Raw genomic sequence first — 18,596 nt, forward strand, 5'->3', positions numbered from 1 at the left:
GCTGTCAAGACAGGATTTGAACCTGCGCTGGTCTGACACTACAGTTGATGGTGGTCTGTCAGAGATCTCTGTCAATGCTCTGAGCTATGTTAGGGGAGGGGATGACAGCAGAAGGGGTGAAGCAATTATCCCTGCAGAACTCCGGGTGGGCAAAAAATAACTAAGACTCCAGACCCAGCTGTTAGGAGGGCAGTGCTCAGTGCCCCATCCACGGAAGCTCTTGAGAACCACCTGGGAAGCTTCTGAAAGTCCAAATGCCCAGCGGACATCCCAGACATGGTGAAATCAGAATGGGAGTAGCAGCCAGGCATCAGCATTTTTAAACAACCGAGCTGAGAACCACTGTGACAGTCCCTTGGGAATTTGGAGTTCTGATGTGGGAAATTTAAACACCTCTTTCTTTTTAGGCGGCAGACATTTTGCCCAGATCTGCTTCCCAAAGCTACATCGTTTGTCAACTTTCCCACTACTTGTACTTCTCAAGACAACCATAAACCTTTTCTTCTGTTTTTGGTTATCAATTATTGCATAATGTCAGCTAAAATATCTACTTGATTATGAGTTGGTGACTGAACCTTAACAGCAGAAGCTTTTTAAGGGCAAAATAAGAACTCTGCCACTAATGGAGAGGGTCAATTTATATTTCCTGGATGACAAGGGATTGGGTAGATTTGTACGAAATGAAGAAAACAAAGGACTCACAACATTAAAAACACAGCACAGTGACAAGTAGTTCAACTGAAAATATAATCTTCCTTGGGGATTTTCAGCAGGCTGCCACAGTGTAGCACCGCTGATTTATTTCAAATGTATATTTGAGTTTTTAGGCTGACAAGAATTAGCTTCTTGACAACGTACTGGGGAAAAGAGATGGTTCCTGCATTATTAAAATGTGATTTCGGTGTGGTTTAAGCACAAGTCCCCAACATGTCAATTATGTAAAAGGAGAATTCCAACGTGACAATGGGAATGGTTGGAAAGTGCAAGGAGAAAAACCAAGCTGGAGTCACGAGCCAAGATGGGACATAAAATTCTCAACCACAGACACTGAAATGCTCTTCCCGAGTCTTACACAAACCAGAGCTCTCTGAGGGTAATCACAGACTTGCTGCGTCGATGACTAGGGGAGTGGTCTCAGTGTGGGCCAAAGAAAAGGCCTGGCAGAGCCCAGAGGGGTCAATCCCTGTCCACGCCAAGTGACGCCAGCCTAGCTCGGCCACGTGGTCTGTGCCACTCCAGCAAAGTCCTGGCTCCTAACAGGCAAAGGTGTCCATGGTTTCCTAGAAGGGAACTTTTATGGGGTGGTTTGCCTGAAATAACTACTATACATAAGATTACTTTAAAATTTGTTTCCCAAGATCTTTAAATGCATAACCTCTATACCACCCATGGAAGTATCAGTTCAAGAACCATAAATGGCTGAGAATCAGCACGTTAAAAGCAAAGTTCGGGTCACCAAATGAAACTGTGTGTTTCTGTTTTTGTCCTTCTGTCCTCCCTCCCATCCATTACCCACCCACCCATCCCAACCATCCACTTTCATGAGTTTATTATAGGGCAGTATATGTAATAATTGCAAAGGATGATGAGAATGATAGCAACAACCATGGTGATACAGCTAAACTTTATTAAGTGTTTATTAGGTATCAGGTAGGTACTATGTTTTAGAAACATTATGTTATTTAATCCTCTCAACCACCCATGATGGTATTATCATGATCTCCCACTTTCACTGATGAAGAAACTTAAGATCAAAGAGGTGAAGGAATTTGCTAAGGTCCCCATGTTAGTAAGGTAAGGAACAGAGATCCAGAGCTAAAACAAAGACGAATTAGCCAAGGTTGCTACCTCTGTGGGGCTCAGCCTAACGAAGAAAAATCAATACAGAAAAAAAGCATCCTCAAAATATTCAAGCGTGATGGTTGGGTGTGTTGTCGACACTCCACAAAGTGACTTGTCAATTCAACCATGAAGGGGAGAGGAGGGAACATGGAGGCTCTGTAGAGGATGGGACCAAGTCATCCCGTGAGCAGGTGGAAGACAGGTAGGAGGGAAGCAGCACAGGTCAGGAGTACAGGCCCAGAACCAGGAGGCAGAACTTCTAAGGATGTCTGTAAACACAGTATAGAGACACGGGGCTGGGAGGACACAACTGTAAATGAAGGTGCAGAAGGGGCCAGACCCCAGAGGACTTAGGGGGCCATGCCAGCAGATGCAGCCTTTACAGTTCAGGTCACAAGACACCACCAAAAGGTTCTTCCACAGGACAGTGTCAGGGCTGGGTTTGGGTTTGAGAGTTATCACTGGGGCAGTTCAGATGCATAAATAGTAAAATGACCCTTTGGTCTTCTTCTGTCTACCTGATCAGCATCATTATGAGGACAAGTAGGAAGTAAGAGGAAATGAACACTGACATTTGGAGTAAATGTGCAAAGACAATTGCAAACAAGAGTAAATAGTTGTCATTTCTTTTTTTTTTTTTTAAGATTTTTTATTTATTCATTTGAGAGAGATAGAGAGAGAGTATGAGCAGGGAGAGAGGCAGAGAGAGAGGGGGAAGCAGGCTCCCCGCCGAGCCAGGAGCCTGATGTGGGGCTCGAACCCAGGACCCCAGGATCATGACCTGAGCTGAAGGCAGACGCTTAACCATCTGAGCCACCCAGGCGCCCCAATAGTTGCCATTTCTGCTTAAACTGACTCCACAGAGAGACACTTCTATATATTTGGTGGAAAATAGTCTGAGTTCCTTAACTGAGGGGAGGAGCCTCTCTTCCATTGGGTTTGTTTAACCTCCTTTCCACATATTTCAGCAAAAACAATTTGCTCTTGGTGATAGAAAATTGGCTGGAAGGAGCATCTCCTTCAACCTTGAAGTGACCTTAATAATTGTCCCAGTAGGCAGGCGTTGTCATCCATCCTGTTAATGGGACAAATTGCCTTCGGAGGCAATGCGTCCTACATGATGCATTTCCCAAATGAGACAGATCTTTCTGATTCTCCAGACTACTGTCTAAGCTGAGCTCAATGGCAGCACACATTTTTGGACCAAGTTCTAGTTTTACTATCTAGTAGCTAGCATGACCTTGATCTAGGTCCTTAATCTCTTTAAGCCTCAATATCTTGATCTAGGAAATGTGGCTGATCACCACATTAGGATGAACCATAAGACACTGCCATCCGTCTACCATTTTTGACCTACCCTCTGGGTCCTAGTGAGGATAAAATAGGATGACATATAAGTGCTTAGCTGTACTTGACACATAATAAATAGGTGATAAATATGAGCAATTACTGTCATCAGCAGCATTACATGGTTCCAAGCCCCAATTAGGACTTCAGTGTCTTCATTATTTAAATAATATTTAGTTGTCTTAGTCGACCTGCTTTCCCATATGGTGGTATTTCCAAACCTCAGCACAGCACACGGTTCTCCTCAAACTCTCATCTCTTCTTCCAGCCTCTAAGTATCAAAGAGTACTGCAGAGTATCCGCAGAGAGTTGAAATTAACCAAGCACACAAACATTGGCCTTACTTACATATCTTGACCAGGCCTAACATAATCCATTTTCTAAGAAAAAAAGCCATGTAGGGCGCCTGGGTGGCTCAGTTGGTTAAGCGACTGCATTTGGCTCAGGTCGTGATCCTGGAGTCCCGGAATCGAGTCCCGCATCGGGCTCCCTGCTCAGCGGGGAGTCTGCTTCTCCCTCTGACCCTCCCCCCTCTCATGCTCTCCCTATCTCATTCTCTCTCTCAAATAAATAAAATCTTTTTTAAAAAAAAGAAAAAAAGCCATGTATTTCTCATAATAAGACAAGATGCTATTAACATGAGTTACATTTCAAGAGAGTGGATTCTGGTCCAAGGATTAGCAAACCACAAATCCCAGACCAAATCCCAACTCCAACCTACTTCCTGTTTTTATAAATAAAATTTTATTGGAACACAGAAGCACCCAGTCATTTACAAGTTCTCAGTGGCTACTTTCGAATTACAAAGGCCTCACCCAACAATCAAGATGCACTCAACACTAGTTGCTACAGAGACCATCTGGCTCATAAAGGCAAAAATATTTATATAGTTATTTATATATGTACCTGATTCTTTATGGAAAAACTTTGCTGACTTGTACCCTAGTCCAGTGATTTACATGGTCATTGTTGAGCACAGCAATAAAATTAATATTACTTGCTGGAGCCATGGGTTATGTATACATTGGTGGGATGGTGAGTGTAGGAGGAGGTAGCCACAGAGTAATTGTATCTGTCCTCCAAAGCTGGGTTTTTATTTTTCCTGGAAGGGAAGATTTTTTTGTGTGTCTTCAATTAACATACATCACTTTGATGTCATGAAACATGATAGTGACGGCTGAACAGAGAATTCTGTTGGGAAATCAAAACTGTTTATTTTGCAAACATCGTTGTGGTTAATTCGAACACAGTTTTGTGTATTCCTTAGCTGTGATGACTTTTGATGATGCCAAAAGGCTCACTGAATTTTTTTTCTGACAAATTTAATTGCACTGTGGCCTCTAATTAATGTAATAAATATTCTTCTCTACTAAGGATATGTTTTTGAAGATAGTCATCATGGAAAGCGATCAAAACTATTTTAAGAGAGAAATAAGGCACGGGAGAAGTGAGATGGCAAATGGTTTACTGCCAGTGTCTAGCCCAGTTCCAGGCACCATTATAAGCATTGAATAAATAATGAAGTAAGGGGGGGAAATGAAAAAAATACACAGAAAAGGAGGGGAGCAAAAGGCAGATGAGGTACTTTGGTGCCCCAAAACACACAGGCTAATTACTTTCAGTATGTGCCACTATACCTTCCCAATGTACCTGTATATTCAAAGCAGTATGTTCTTACAGCAACACTAATCATCTGGAAAAAGTGCCTAAAGCCAAGGGAAACAGATGTAGCAATAGCAAAGAAAATAGAGTCTAGCCATTTACTCTGAAAGGGAACTGCAAAGCATCCCTCAAATCAAGGGCTTTGTAAAGAGTAACAAAGAGCAGGGGGAAAATACTCAGTAGAGTAAGAAGTACTCTGAGATCCTCAGTGAAGCATCACTATAGCGATGATCATTTCTGCTTGGCTCTTGTGATGCTTCTAGCTTGTGGGCAATGTAAAGGTCATTTTCCCTCTGCTGTTGATTGCCAGGAATCTCAAAGCTCATTCTTAGGTCCAATGTTTAAGGATTGTAAAAGACCTTATGAGAGCCACACTTCCACTAGGACCACATCTTACAAGTCTGATTCATCCCCTTTTCCTATTCAAGTAGATACCTTATTTCTATTTTATCATACTGTATGTATTCTCAAAAACCTCTCAGATCATTTTAGGATCAAGATAAGAAAAATACATGTTAATAATACTCATAGGCACAGTGCACTGAGATGTTCCTGGTTATTCCATGCATTATGGCACTCCTCTCCAAAACCATAAAAAAATGTATGTGATAATCTACTTCACATAGATCTGGAAAGCAAGGCACAGAGATGCCAATAGTTTGCCCAAGGCCACACAGCTAGTAAGGTAGCAGAGCTGGGATTTAAATCTAAGTACTGTTGAGCCACAAAACTCTATTCTTTCCACACCAGGGGCTGGCACACTATGGCCCTTATGCAAATCCAGCCCATCTCTTCTTCTAAATAAAGTTTTATTGGAACACAGTCATGTTCACCCATGTCCATGGCTGCTTTCACGCTACAAAGGCAGAGCTGAGTAATTGCAACAGAGATCTTAGGGCCTAAAAAGTCTAAAATATTTATTCTCTGGCCCTTTAAAAAAAGTTTGCCGACCCCTGCATTACACTATACTACTTTGAATCACTATTTTTGTTTAACAAGAAATGACAGTATGTAAAATGTTTTTGAAATTTTTAAAAAGAATTATATTAAAAGATGTCTAAAGAATTAAATTTCAGGGAGAAGAAATTTATTTACAAGGGAATTGTTCTTCCCTGATATTTCTAGATATATTAAATGTTTCACAATATAATTTTTCAACACCCTAACATGGAAAATGTATGGGATGGGGAAAAATTGTAGACTTTTTAAATTTTTCCCTAAAAAGTCATAATTAAGATCTAGATTTAGAGATTTCATTACAGTTAAAATCTGCCTCTCCTTTTCTCTTTTCTTTTAGTTCGTACTGTGTAGAAAAGCAAAGCAATATGATCCTTTGCTAGGCAAACCAGAAATGGATTTCTAATGTTGAGCAAAGAGTAATGCAGATACGTTGGCTAAAACATTATTCTTAAAATTAAACTGAGAAGAAAAAGAAAGATTAAGCTGTAATTTACACATCGGTCTTCAGGGTAATTTATCCCTCAAAATGTAGAATTTATTTATAATTTATGGCACACCCACTTCCATAGAAGGATTTGAGACACCAAAATTTGGAATAAGGATCCAAGAATATTGTATCTGGGGTTAGTAGATTCAGGTTCTGAAAGTAATTTAGTGAAAAGTAAAAATAAATAACTTTGTTAAAGATTGTCCCCCTCAAATGTTTAAAAAATAAAGAAAACTGTTCTCTTAGCATTTTTTTTTAAAACATCAGTAATCTATATTATTTCCTAAATGAAACAAAGTCTAATTTCTTTAAATTATACTAGAGACAAAAGGTTGAGAAAGCAAAGTAGAAATCCATGATCAAAAATGAAGTTCTAGAAACCATCAGAATTGTATATATTATTTTAATATGAACTGAGTATCGATTTCAATTAATTTCCAGAACAAATCAAAACCCTTGGTCAACATTGTAAGAGTTGATTGGTACCTGGGATCCAAGCCAAGAGTTTCCTGTGTTAAGTGCCATTACCAATTTTCAAAACTCCAGGATTGGAATCCAGATGTCCATTATTTCAGGAATATCCAGAACTCAAACTTTGTAATATCTTCTGAAAAAAGGAAAAATATCTACAGAGCTTCTGGTTCTAGTAACTGTCAAACTGTTCCAGGTCCTGCTCAAAATATGCATGTTTCAGTGAGCTAAGCAGCTAGAAACTAGGAATGAAAATGTACAAAAGCGCCCCAAACAACGGACTATGGTTGCAGAGTGCGTTAGAAAAATGTCAATATTTGGTCTGAATGATTAGTAAAGGTCCCAGCTACTCATACTCTGATGGATGCCTCCGCCCGCCAGGCAGTGTGGGGTCTGGCTGCTGTCCGGGATTGCAGTTTAAACAAAATTTCCTTCAAAATTCAGTTTGGTTGGGACTTAACCACAGGCTCGGGCTTGGAACTTTCCAGTAATGCCCAACATAACCCGACCTGAGACACACTGGCCGACCACTACCACCACTAACTCTGGGGAGAACTGCCTGGAAGCAGGCAGAGGACTCCTGGCCTGACCACCCAGAAGAGTGCGAGGAGAAGAGCCGAATGAATGAATGCACGAGGAAGTGGGCAGAAGAATGGAGCAGTCAGGGTGTGCCACGCCCAGGAAAGCTGGTGTTGGCAAGCAGCCACGCATGTCTTCTTGATGGCAGACTACACCACCACCCATGCAGCACTCTTGCCCAAGAATTAAATGGGCATTGGACCAAGCTCTAGACTTAGCTACACTTCACAAGAAATTCAGGAGACAAGAGAACAAAAGAACATGTTCAGTGGCACCACGGGGATGCAGTTCCTGAAGTATAGGATAGAGAAAACTCTCAAGGGCAACCCTGTCAACAAGTAAGCTGCATTAATTAAAAAAAAAAAAAAAATTTTTGAAGGGAAACCTACAGATTAAAGCGTATATATTGTGTTTGAACAAGCAACTGATTTAAACAAACTGAAAGAGAGCATGGAAATGTTTGTTTTTAATAGTGTTAAGCTGCTAGATTGTGGAGCAACTACCTCCACAGGTCCATCCCAGTCCAGGAATGCATGCTGAAACGTGGGACTGAAGTGTGAGATGTAGCAAGAAGAGCAGTTATGGATTCAGCCTGGATTGTTCTGGATTCAGACACAATTGGGTTCAAACTGGGAATCCACCACTGGCTGAAGTTGGAAAAGCAATTTAGCCTCTCTGTGAAAGACTGGAGCCTTTCAATTTGTAAACTAGAGAGAAAAATGACTAATGCCTAGGGTGGCTGTAAGAAATTAAAATGAGAATTCACTTATAAATGCTGAGCACCCTTCCTTGCACAGAATAAAAAGCAAGCTGGCTAGCAGCTTTTATTTTGTTTAATCATTATTAGCGGCACTCATTCTAAAATAGCCTCCCGCCCACCACCTTTTCCCCGGCCCGGAAAAAAGAAGATGTCCCAGAGTAGGCTGAATGTACATCTCCTCCTGCTAGAAGGCAGATGGAGGGTAGGACAGGCTGCCCCTTCCAGCAGGGTTTGCCTCTAGCATCTGTTTCTACCTTTCTCTGTGTCGGGCTACACGACACGTCGCCTCTCCCAGTGCAGGGAGGCACACATGAGCGGGAGCACAAACCGGGCGGAAATACACACAGGAGCGAGGAGGCAGACAGTACTTCTGGCGTGCTCACAGGCTTTAAAACAGAACAGTAAATGGGGGTGTCCACATGGAATTTCAGCGTGAGGGTTGTTCCTCTCCTTGGTCCAACAGCACAAAAGGAGATTGGTTCTGAACTGGCAGGCTTTCTTTCATTTGTCATTATGTTTTACACACAAGCAAATTTTCATGTCTGAAGATGGGAGGTGATGAGAAGCAGGAGGCTACACGTGGTTTTTGGCAGCCCAGCCACCTGCACTTAAATTCACTTCTGACAGTGCTCAGAATCTAAAGACCCGTAAGTACTAAACTGTCATCTGCCTATCCAGGAGAGATTTCACTTTGGCAGTATTTCAAGAGTAAAATCACTCACTGTTTTATGCATATTTTCGCCACCACAATATTTCTCTAAGCCGTGTAAAAGACTGGATCTCGAGAGACATATAAAAAGAGGTTTGTGGTACAGGGTTTTGCTAAAAGGAAAATCGCCTTCGTTTCTGAACGTAGAAGTACAAAAATTCAGTCATTTGCTAAAATCTAGGATTAGGGCAAAATGGGGGATAGCTTTCTCCAAGAGTCTGAGGTTGCTGATTACAAAAGGCAGTTGAATTTGGTAATTTCTGAACTACTTGAACTAACAGTCCTGCTATGACTTGGAAGATGGTCCTGTTACGTAACAGTTGGCGCGCCTCAGCCATACTGCTGCTCCCAGCTCGGGCTGAGCCAGGGACCAGAGGAAGCACAGAGAGGACGCCCCGTGGTCAGGGAGAGCGTGACAGTCAGAACTGGAGGCAAGTCCAAGGCTGCTCCCAGTCTGCCAAGTGACCCTGCCAGAGTCACTCACTGTCTCCGATCTCAGTCTCCACTGCATTTCTAGTGAGAGACAGGGCCGCATGGTGGGTGAGCAGGAGGCCTGGAGGGACTACCACGGAGGCTCTCAGGCCCCCCACGCCCTGCTTCCCACCTGTGGGCCCTCAGATAACCCACCTTCCCCGTCTAGTCTTGCTCTCCTCATCTGTATAACAGAGTAAGAAAGAGCAGCAAATCAGAAAATGCACGCAAAGGGTTCTCAGTGTGTGGCCTATAACAGCACTGAATAAATGAACTGCTACCCCTCACTGCTGCTATTATTATTATTACTATCCTTCCAAACAAGCCCAAAAACAGTAGGTCGAGGAGTCAGCCCTGAGCAATAAAAGTGCTTGCTGGCCCCTGAGATTATAGCTTCTAGTCTGAGGGGAAGTGGGTTTCCAGGGGACACCACTCTCTTCCCAGAGCCCAGAAGAGGGGCTGGGGCTTTGGAGGCACTCACCGAATGTGTGTGAAGTGAATGAGCAAGTGGATAAATGAGCAATGCAGTTATACACAAGCAAATGTCTTCAAAGCTATTGCTGTACCCTGAACTGACCTTTAGCAAAAATCGAAGGCGATTTTCCTTTTAGCAAAACCCTGTACCCTGAACTGGGAGCTCCAGAAGGGGCTGCCAGCCACCAACTGGCAGACGCCGTGGAGAGCACACAGCGGGCTCGCCCAGCTCTGCTGGCTCACTACGGACATGACCCGACTGTTTGGTGAGTTCACGGCCTGCGTTTATGGGGACAGTGCAAATCCACTCAAGACTCTGACTTTGTATTTCAACCTCAAGGACTCAGGCCGCTTGCTAAACGGCTTTAGAGAACAGACTTCCTTGCAGCATAAAAGAGCAGAGTGAGACACTGAGGCAGACTCAAGAGGCGCTGGCCACTGGCCAGCACTGCAGGCCGAGATCTACATAGTACTTTCTGAATATCTGGTTTAAATGCCTCCCCATACATCCGTCATCTGCTAGGAGAACCATAAAACCAACACTCCCAGCATAGCCTAACCCCAAGACAAACTGTCATTTATCAGCATTCTCCCAAATTCCGTCATTCTGGTGCCACTTCTAAAACTATCTTATCCTTGGCACCACCTGTACTGTTATTAACTTAATCCTTGTGTTTAAATCAATTCACTAAATAAATAAATAAATAAATAAATGAATAAATAAATAAATGCAGTTATTTTTTTTTAAATGAAATTTAAACTGCTATGTTAAATGAGAAACCAGTATTGCTTGCCCTCAATATGAGGGAACCATAAAAATAAACACTTGGAAACAAAATATTGTAATTAAAATGGAGCTAGCCACCACTGTTTTTCCCCAGCTCTGGTCTGAGGTCTGCTCTCTCTGTTAGAAAGGGAGGTGGCGGGGCGCCTGGGTGGCTCAGATGGTTAAGCGTCTGCCTTCGGCTCAGGTCCTGATCCCAGGGTCCCGGGATCGAGTCCCGCATCGGGCTCTCTGCTCTGCGGGGAGCCTGCTTCTCCCTCTGCCTCTCTCTCTCTCTCTCTGTCATGAATAAATAAATAAAATCTTTAAAAAAAAAAAAAAAAGAAAGGGAGGTGGCATAAACACTTGCCAGCCCCTAGCGAAGGCTTCCTCCTTCGGGCATTTTGAAAGACTAAAAGAGAAGGAAAGAGGAATAACTGTCTCACAACGTGGGTCCATGTTTTGCAGCCATGTTCACACATAACATAAAGTCATTGTAGACGTGGAAACGGTAGAACCTCCTCATGCTCTGATTCTCGGCCCCCTTGGAGAACTGGATAAGTAAGGCTACTCGTTCCTGGTCGCAGTTAAAATATGCTTTTCCTTGATTCTGAGATGCACTGCAAAAATGTGAGTAATCAGGATGCATCCTACAGATGCATCAACTCGCTTTTATTAGCCACTCTTACTAGTGCTTGAATAGTGTCTTTCCTTTTTTATTGGGGGAGCTGTTATTAGATTGATGACACATCTCATAATGAGGGTGACTCAAGAAGTCAAGAAAATATGGTATACCTTAACGGGGCCAACATAAATGAGCCTGCTGTTGGACACCAGGACAACACAACAGCCTCGCATTTGTGTTCTCCCAATTGTGTTCATCTGATAAAGACATTACAATAGCAAGATATTATGATCTATAACCCTCCACTGGAACACTCACAGATTCTTGGCCTTGAACGCTTGAGCAAAATGTTGCACGCTACGGAGCAGAGCGAGGTCCAGGGTCATTGCTTCTACCTTGGCTTTGTGCTGGAACGAGAGAAAATAAAAAGAAATGATAAATAACAGCAAGTTTAGTTCATGGTATCAAGTTACAGTAAATGTGTTATGGAACATGTCGGAATTCCCCTGTTTAATATTAGACGCCCAGAGAGAATATAAATCATTGGAATGAATGGAAGAACAGGGCTTTTACTGCCAAGTTTGGGAGGATGTGAGACTGGGAATCTACTAAAACCACAGGCTGGGGTTGTGCTGTCTCACTCAGCGCACAGAGAAGGCTCCAAAGGGTCTTCAGGCTCACATATCTCCTCTCAATCTGCGTCCTAAAAAAAAAAACCCCGTAAAAATAGGGGAATGCCAGGACAAAGCCTGGCTCTTGCAAGAATTCAGTAGATGATATTTTCATCTCAAAAGCTGCCATCCAGGTTCTGAAATGATTCCACTGAGCCTGTGTCAAAAATTAAAGATGATTCATTTAGAGAAAGTACAAAAGCAGGCAAAACTCATTTATTCCAATGGACCCTGAGTGACCTAGATCCCAGAGAGACCTCTGGTTTCACAACCCAGAAAACCCTACAAATAGGTGGGGCACACGTGGATAATAAGAATGACTACTGTATGTTCAGGGCTGACCGTGGGCTGGGCGCTTACATGCACCATCTTGTCACATCCCCACAACAACTGAATGGGTTCTACTTTCCCTATTTTACATGTGGTCTCTTGTAAGAGATTCCAGAGCTAAGAAGGGTTGGAGGCAAGGATTCACCACGTCAGTCTGACACCAAAGCCCACGTTCCCTCCTTGACAGAAACTAGAAGGCCAGGAGCATCAGGATTTGAAGCAATCATATTCCATTGGACAGTGTCCTAGCACAATTCTGGAAAGATGAGGGTTGCCTTTCAGACATGCCCCATGTTTATGGGGCACTCCCGATTTTTAAGTCTGGCTGGCCTGCAGGGTATGCAATTAAATACTATCACTTCTTAGACCTATCTCCTCCAAAGCATGTACAGCCAAGAATGCTGGGGCCACCTGCCTGTTCAGGTAAGGAAAGTCCCAGAAAACAAACGGCGAGCCTGGGAAATGCTACGGTGAGACTGGGAGACGAATGGTATGAAGGGGGATGCAAACGGCACATTCTCCACCTCAGTAGTCTTATTCAGGGAGAGGCCCAAGCTATGCTGAGATGCTTAGGATATCTGCGGCAGTTTGAATTGGCCGCCTAAGTCCTGGGCTGGAACTCAGGTCCCAAGACCTGAATAATAAGCATCAGGCAGCTGGGAGGCCAACTGACTTTGGGCCATTTAACATTTCTGAGCCTCAGTTCCTCATTTATAAAAGGAAAATATTAATTATCTTCTCACAGACTTGTGAGAATGAGTGTAAAGCACCTAACATCCAGTCTGGAAGAGAGAAGGTATTTAATAAACTTGACTAGAAGTAGGTAAGATATCTAGTGTGCCAAACTCCTTCCGGTCTGCAACAAATGGTGGTTTGGGTGAGCTACAGTGCAGAACGGTGGATGGAATGATATTAATGAAGACCGCATCGGACCAGTTCACTGTTAGATCCCAGAGGATCCAGGGCATGTCTCCTAACAGAGCCCGGGTTTAGGGAAAAGGGTGTAAGGTGATTAAATGACTACCCCAAACCCTAAAAGGCATATAGGTGGTGAAGGCAAGTTGACCAATGTAGACTGAATTTCCTTGGGTAACAGTGGCAGGTGCACAAATGTGCCGATTTTGGAAGAAGGAGAAGCATTTAACCTGTGCCAGGAAGAGGGTTAAGTGCCAACACATGGGTTTTGTTAGGAGTTTCCTAAGACCAGAGAATAGTAGAGCGGGAGGGTCCATGGTGACTTGGGGTCACACCCCTTGTCCTACAAAGAAAGAGACCACCAACAGCAGAAATTAACGCATTTGAGTGAGGTTGTACCGTGTAGAGAGCCTGGGCCTCCAGACCAGGAGAAAAACCCCACTCACGTTCTGTCTGCATGGCTGATAACTGTTCGATGACTCAAATCTCTTTGGCGTACCAAGTCTGTCAATGGCTAACTTTTAGTCCCCATAGCGAATAAAGTGGCCTTTCACCCCCATTCTACCCCCTCTGACCCCACCCAGCCTTACTTCACTTAGAGCATGATACTCAATGCCATACAGAGAATCTTACAGAACTTTGAATGTATCACAAGAGGAAAGCCAGATATTCATTCTGTTGGGGAGGCGGCGGTGAAGACATCGTTCCTCTCAGCCAAGCCCCTTAGGGAAACCCCACAGGATATGCAGGCTACATATCACAAAAATGCATATACATATTTCACTAATAAAACAGGAAGAACATTCCCAGATGGTGACCCCAAAGCAACTTCCAAAGAAAATGATGGCTCAGCCAAGTGGGCCAGTACATCCTTCTGTATGTGTAACTTACAACTGGTAAGTTGTCTTTTGGTCCTCCCCCTTCGCTTTAAAATAAAGTACAGAGCTGCCACCACCAATAAGAACAAAATCAGAACATACACATCCAGAGGGAACAAGGGGTCCTAAGCCACTGACTAGTTCAACAGACTAATCCACAGGCTGTGGGTTCCTAGGCTCCTGGGGACAGTGATTCAAGTCCACACACTATTACCCAGGTAGTTCTCCTGCCCCCGGCATCAGGTTTCCTGCTCCTGCTACTGACCCTGTGAAATGCAGAGAAACTGTGTGCAATCTGGTAAGTTCACGGAAGAAAAAACACACAGCTTTTAGAATCAGGGTGTGTGTGGTGTGTGTGTGTGCGTGTGCAAGCGTGCTGGGGGGGGGGGGGCGCTGCTCTTCTGACTGTCTCACAAACCTAACAACACGATAGACATGTTTATCATGGGATGTGCTTGAAACGGGAACACAGTGGCCAAGGCACTGCAAACAGCATTCATTTCTGAGGGATAAACTGCTGCGTGCTAGGTGGAGGCAAGAGGCTCTGTCCGCCTGTGTGAGCTTTCCTGCCACGTCTGGCCAGGAATCTGGGACTGACCACAATGCACTTCCCTGGTTTAACTCATAAACTTTCTGTTGTTGTTAACTTCGATTTGGAACCAGTTACAGACTCACAAGAAGTGGCAAAAATAACACCAAGAGTGCCCTGCCTCCCAGCACCAACAATGGTGACATCTTACTCATGTCTATAGCACATTATCAGAACCAGAAAATCGACAGTGGTGCAAACACAGTTCATTAGACCACAGACATTCCCTGGGCTTTACCAGTTTGGGGATGTACTCAATTTCTTTTATTTGGAATATCTTTGTGTATAAATCTATGACAATTTATTCTATATACAGATTCATATAACAATCACCACATTCAAGATACAGACTGTTCCACCACCACTATAGAACCGGTGGGTTTTTTTAATTAAGAGGTGTTAAATTAGCATTTGCCATCTAGAACATAAGAAGTTTGGGCTTTCTTTGGACAGGGTTTACTCTTTGGATTGGCAAATCAAACACATGTACAAAGTCCCAGCTTAAAACCTCTTTGTAGCTTAGAATGGCCAATAAGATACGGTCCAGCTTCCTTAGTATGGCTCACCTAACTGCCTCCATACCAATCAGGAGGATGTGCTTCAGTATCCTTACTGAACAGCTCCCAAACCTCAGTGTCTTAAAACAATCAAGGATCACTGCTCACTCACACTTCATGCCCATCCCAGGTCGGCGGGATCATGTTCATCATGGTTAGCCAGGGACCCAGGCAGATGGGGCCTCCATCTGCTGTAACATCACTAGCCTCTACAGTGTGGGGAGGAGAATGTGACAAAGTGCACACAGGATGGATCTCAAGGCCTTCACCCAGCAGTACAGATGTCACTTCTGCTCAGATTTTGTTGGCAAAGCAAGTCATGTGGTTATGCTTAGCTTCAGAAGGTGCAACCCTCCATGTGCTCAAAACTATATATGTATATGCATATGTATATATGTATTTCTATATTTGTATTTCTATATATATAGTGGAAGAAATGGAAATGTGCGTATTTTATATATATATATATATATATGTATATATAATGAAGAACGGTAACGACTAACACACACTCCATGACTTTGCCCTTTCTAGGGTTATTTCAGGCTACTTCCTACTTTACACTTTCATTAATTACAGAAAAATTTAGAAAAGAAAGATGAATACGGACAAACAAAAAGCATCCATAATCCCAACAACTCCAAAATAAACTATTAACCTTGCATTTGTCCCTCGCTTCTTCTTTGCCATCTAGATAGATCCATCCATCCATCCATCCATCCACTCAGCTTTCTTTAACAGGAAGAACTTCATACCAAGAGCTTTGAATCTAAAAATGCTATAAAATGCCTCTCTCAACCCTTCTCCAAATCCTCACTCTTCTCTCTAATCATACCAGTACACAATCTTCTCATCTCAGGCAGAATAAGAATGTAAATTTATTTTAAATTATGTATACAGATGCTAGTACCCATTATTTTAAAACAGAACTGCACAGGTGGCATCCCACACGTGAAGCATCAGGCAACTTCTAAGTAGCTGAGAAGCCCACCTGCTCCCGACACCCGGGGCTCAGCCAGAAAAGCAGAGTAATTAAGCAACCCACATACTCTTCCTCCATTTCCCTGGGATCTGAGGACACTTGCTGGTGGCATAGTTTACGGACACCCTCAAGAGACCAAGTCTTATTGGTTTATTCTTTATCCAGTTCCAAAATCTGCCTCGTGATTCAAGGGTCTGAAAATGCCCAACCAAAGGGACTGCTTGCTGCCACTACAGAAGAGTGATCTCTCCTATCATTTTATGACTACAAACCAGCCACGTGTGACTCGGATGTCATATGTGAACCATATGGGGACCATGCAGTATTTAAACGGAGAAGTGGGGAGACACTGTGATCCACAGCAGAGCCAGGCTGACCTGTGGCCACAGCCCAGCGTGACCACAGCAACAGCAGCATGATGTCAGGACAGCTCTGTGAATGCTCTCGGCCTCAGCTGCCTCAGTGGAAAATGGGCATTTGCCTTGTGCGGTTAGAGTAAAAATGAGATATGCTGTATATAAGGCTTGGGACACTTAAATAATAACTACAATAATCATCATTTGGAAGGCCACTGCTAAAACGTGTTTTTCAATAATAAAGCATATTAGTAATTGTGGTCTCCCTTCTTTATTTCATAAAATTAACGTAAGTAACTCAGAGAAAGTCTGAGTAACAATTCAGCAATGGAGGATGATACCTGACCCCAAAGGAGGAGGAAGGGGGCTTGCTGAATCCCCCTGAGCCCATAGTAATCCAGTTTCCAAATTCAGTAAGTGATTTGAACCTAAAGGTGTTGGTGAAGGCCATGGACTCAAGCTGTACCACCTGAGTCCAGCACGGACCAGACGGTAAGGGTTATGTCTCCCACTTGTGCATTCAGCCTTCCCTTCTATACAACAGAAGTCAACAGGGGCCTTACCAGAAGTGAGGTAATATATGCAAAGCACTTAGACTAGTGCCTGACTACTTGGCAAGTATTCTGTAATTGTTAGCAATGAATGTCCTTATTGTGAGTGTTTTTGTTGTCATTCTTACCACTGTCAGCACCATCATGACCACCACCACCATCATCATCATCATCACCACCACCACCATCATCATCACCATTTTTTTTAAGATTTTATTTATTTATTTTATTTATTCATTTGACTGAGAGAGAGAGCGCACAGGTAGACACAGGAAAGCAGAGAGAGAAGGAGAAGCAGGCTCCCTGCTGAGCAGAGAGCCCGACGCGGGGCTCAATCCCAGGACCCTGGGATCATGACCTTGAGCCAAAGGCAGACACTTAACTGACTGAGCCACCCTGGAGCCCCATCATTATTTTCATCATCGGCACCAAATCGTTTCACTCTTCACTGCAAGGGCTGAAGGGACATAACTGGCCAACGGGAGTGATCTCAGAATACTGGCCATATGAGTCCTTGCCCCAGAGCACCTTCTATCCCTACCTATCCCCAACCCAATGGGGGCAGTTGTCACCCACCATTTCATAGACGTAGAAACTGAAGTTCTGAAAGCTCTTGCACAACTTCATCCAGTTAACAGTGGCAGAGCCAAGGTTCACACCAAGCCATGATCATAATCACTCTTCTATACTCCAAAATGCCCACACAACCTGCCTGTCCTCTCCCCCTCGATCCTCTCCGCCACCGCCCAGAGGCCCTCATCAAGGCCAACCCTGGGGAAAACCACCAGGTCTGTAAGTGCCTCATAAAGAAGCAGCATGCGGCCCTGCTGTTGGTCAACAATAACAGAGACAACATTTATAAGCTTGAATTCATTCACTAACTTTGCCTCTAATGGTAAATACATATATTCCATGGATTCCACCTCCTTTATTTTCTTCTCCCCCCGCCATCATTGCAACAGGTAAGGAGAAAGATCTCACCCATGATCTGCTTACCATCAATGGAAGAACAAAAAAGGTAGTATCTCATGCCAACAGGCCTTTAGAAAACTGTATAATAAATAATTCAAGTGGCCAACCATACTTAAAAAACAACTTTTACTTAAAAAATCATCATTACTTATAAACTGCCTATGAATTAGCTGGGAGTATATCAATGTGTTTGCCCCACAGTCTGATTTCTCCCTGTAATGAGTCAAAAGTATTTGGTATAGGAACCAAGACCCATTGGGTATTTTGGGGCATATTCAGTGCAATCAGGAAAGTATACTTCAAAATGCTCTCAGCTAGTACATGACCTTTTCTTCCTCCACTCAGATTGACCACACACACTTTTGACGCAATCCTAGGGCAGCAGCTCTAGTGAGAACAGCTCTTCATTTTGTGGTGAAAGCAACACCTTTGAGTTGGTCAAAAAGAAGATATACACAGTACAGTTTGGAGGGAGAAGGATGGAGAAACCCAGATGTGCTGAGCCTCCAGCACACCCAGAGGAAATTCTCCTTCAGCAGTGGAGACTCAGCACATGCAATGGCAGATACAAGATTTACTGTTTAAGGGCAATTAGCTATTGCGTATCCTAACTCGAAGGTGCCAATCTATGAGGATTTGATGGGT

The 18,596-nt window shown here is 43.4% G+C and overlaps 1 protein-coding gene across 5 annotated transcripts in view; it reads right to left on the bottom strand.

Annotated features, from left to right (window-relative positions):
- The window catches only part of WWOX (WW domain containing oxidoreductase), a 945,663-nt gene that overhangs the window by 684,398 nt on the left and 242,669 nt on the right, over positions 1 to 18,596 (bottom strand). For all 5 annotated transcript variants that reach the window (XM_064580420.1, XM_064580416.1, XM_064580417.1 and 2 more), the window contains exon 6: positions 11,469 to 11,557. In XM_064580420.1, coding sequence (XP_064436490.1) covers positions 11,469 to 11,557 — 89 coding nt within the window. The remainder of the gene's footprint in view (positions 1 to 11,468; positions 11,558 to 18,596) is intronic.

The sequence above is a fragment of the Mirounga angustirostris genome, unplaced genomic scaffold (assembly GCF_029215605.1).
Source record: "Mirounga angustirostris isolate CCGP_5_RB_7025 unplaced genomic scaffold, mMirAng1.0.hap1 SCAF_16, whole genome shotgun sequence".
Lineage (NCBI taxonomy): Eukaryota > Metazoa > Chordata > Mammalia > Carnivora > Phocidae > Mirounga > Mirounga angustirostris.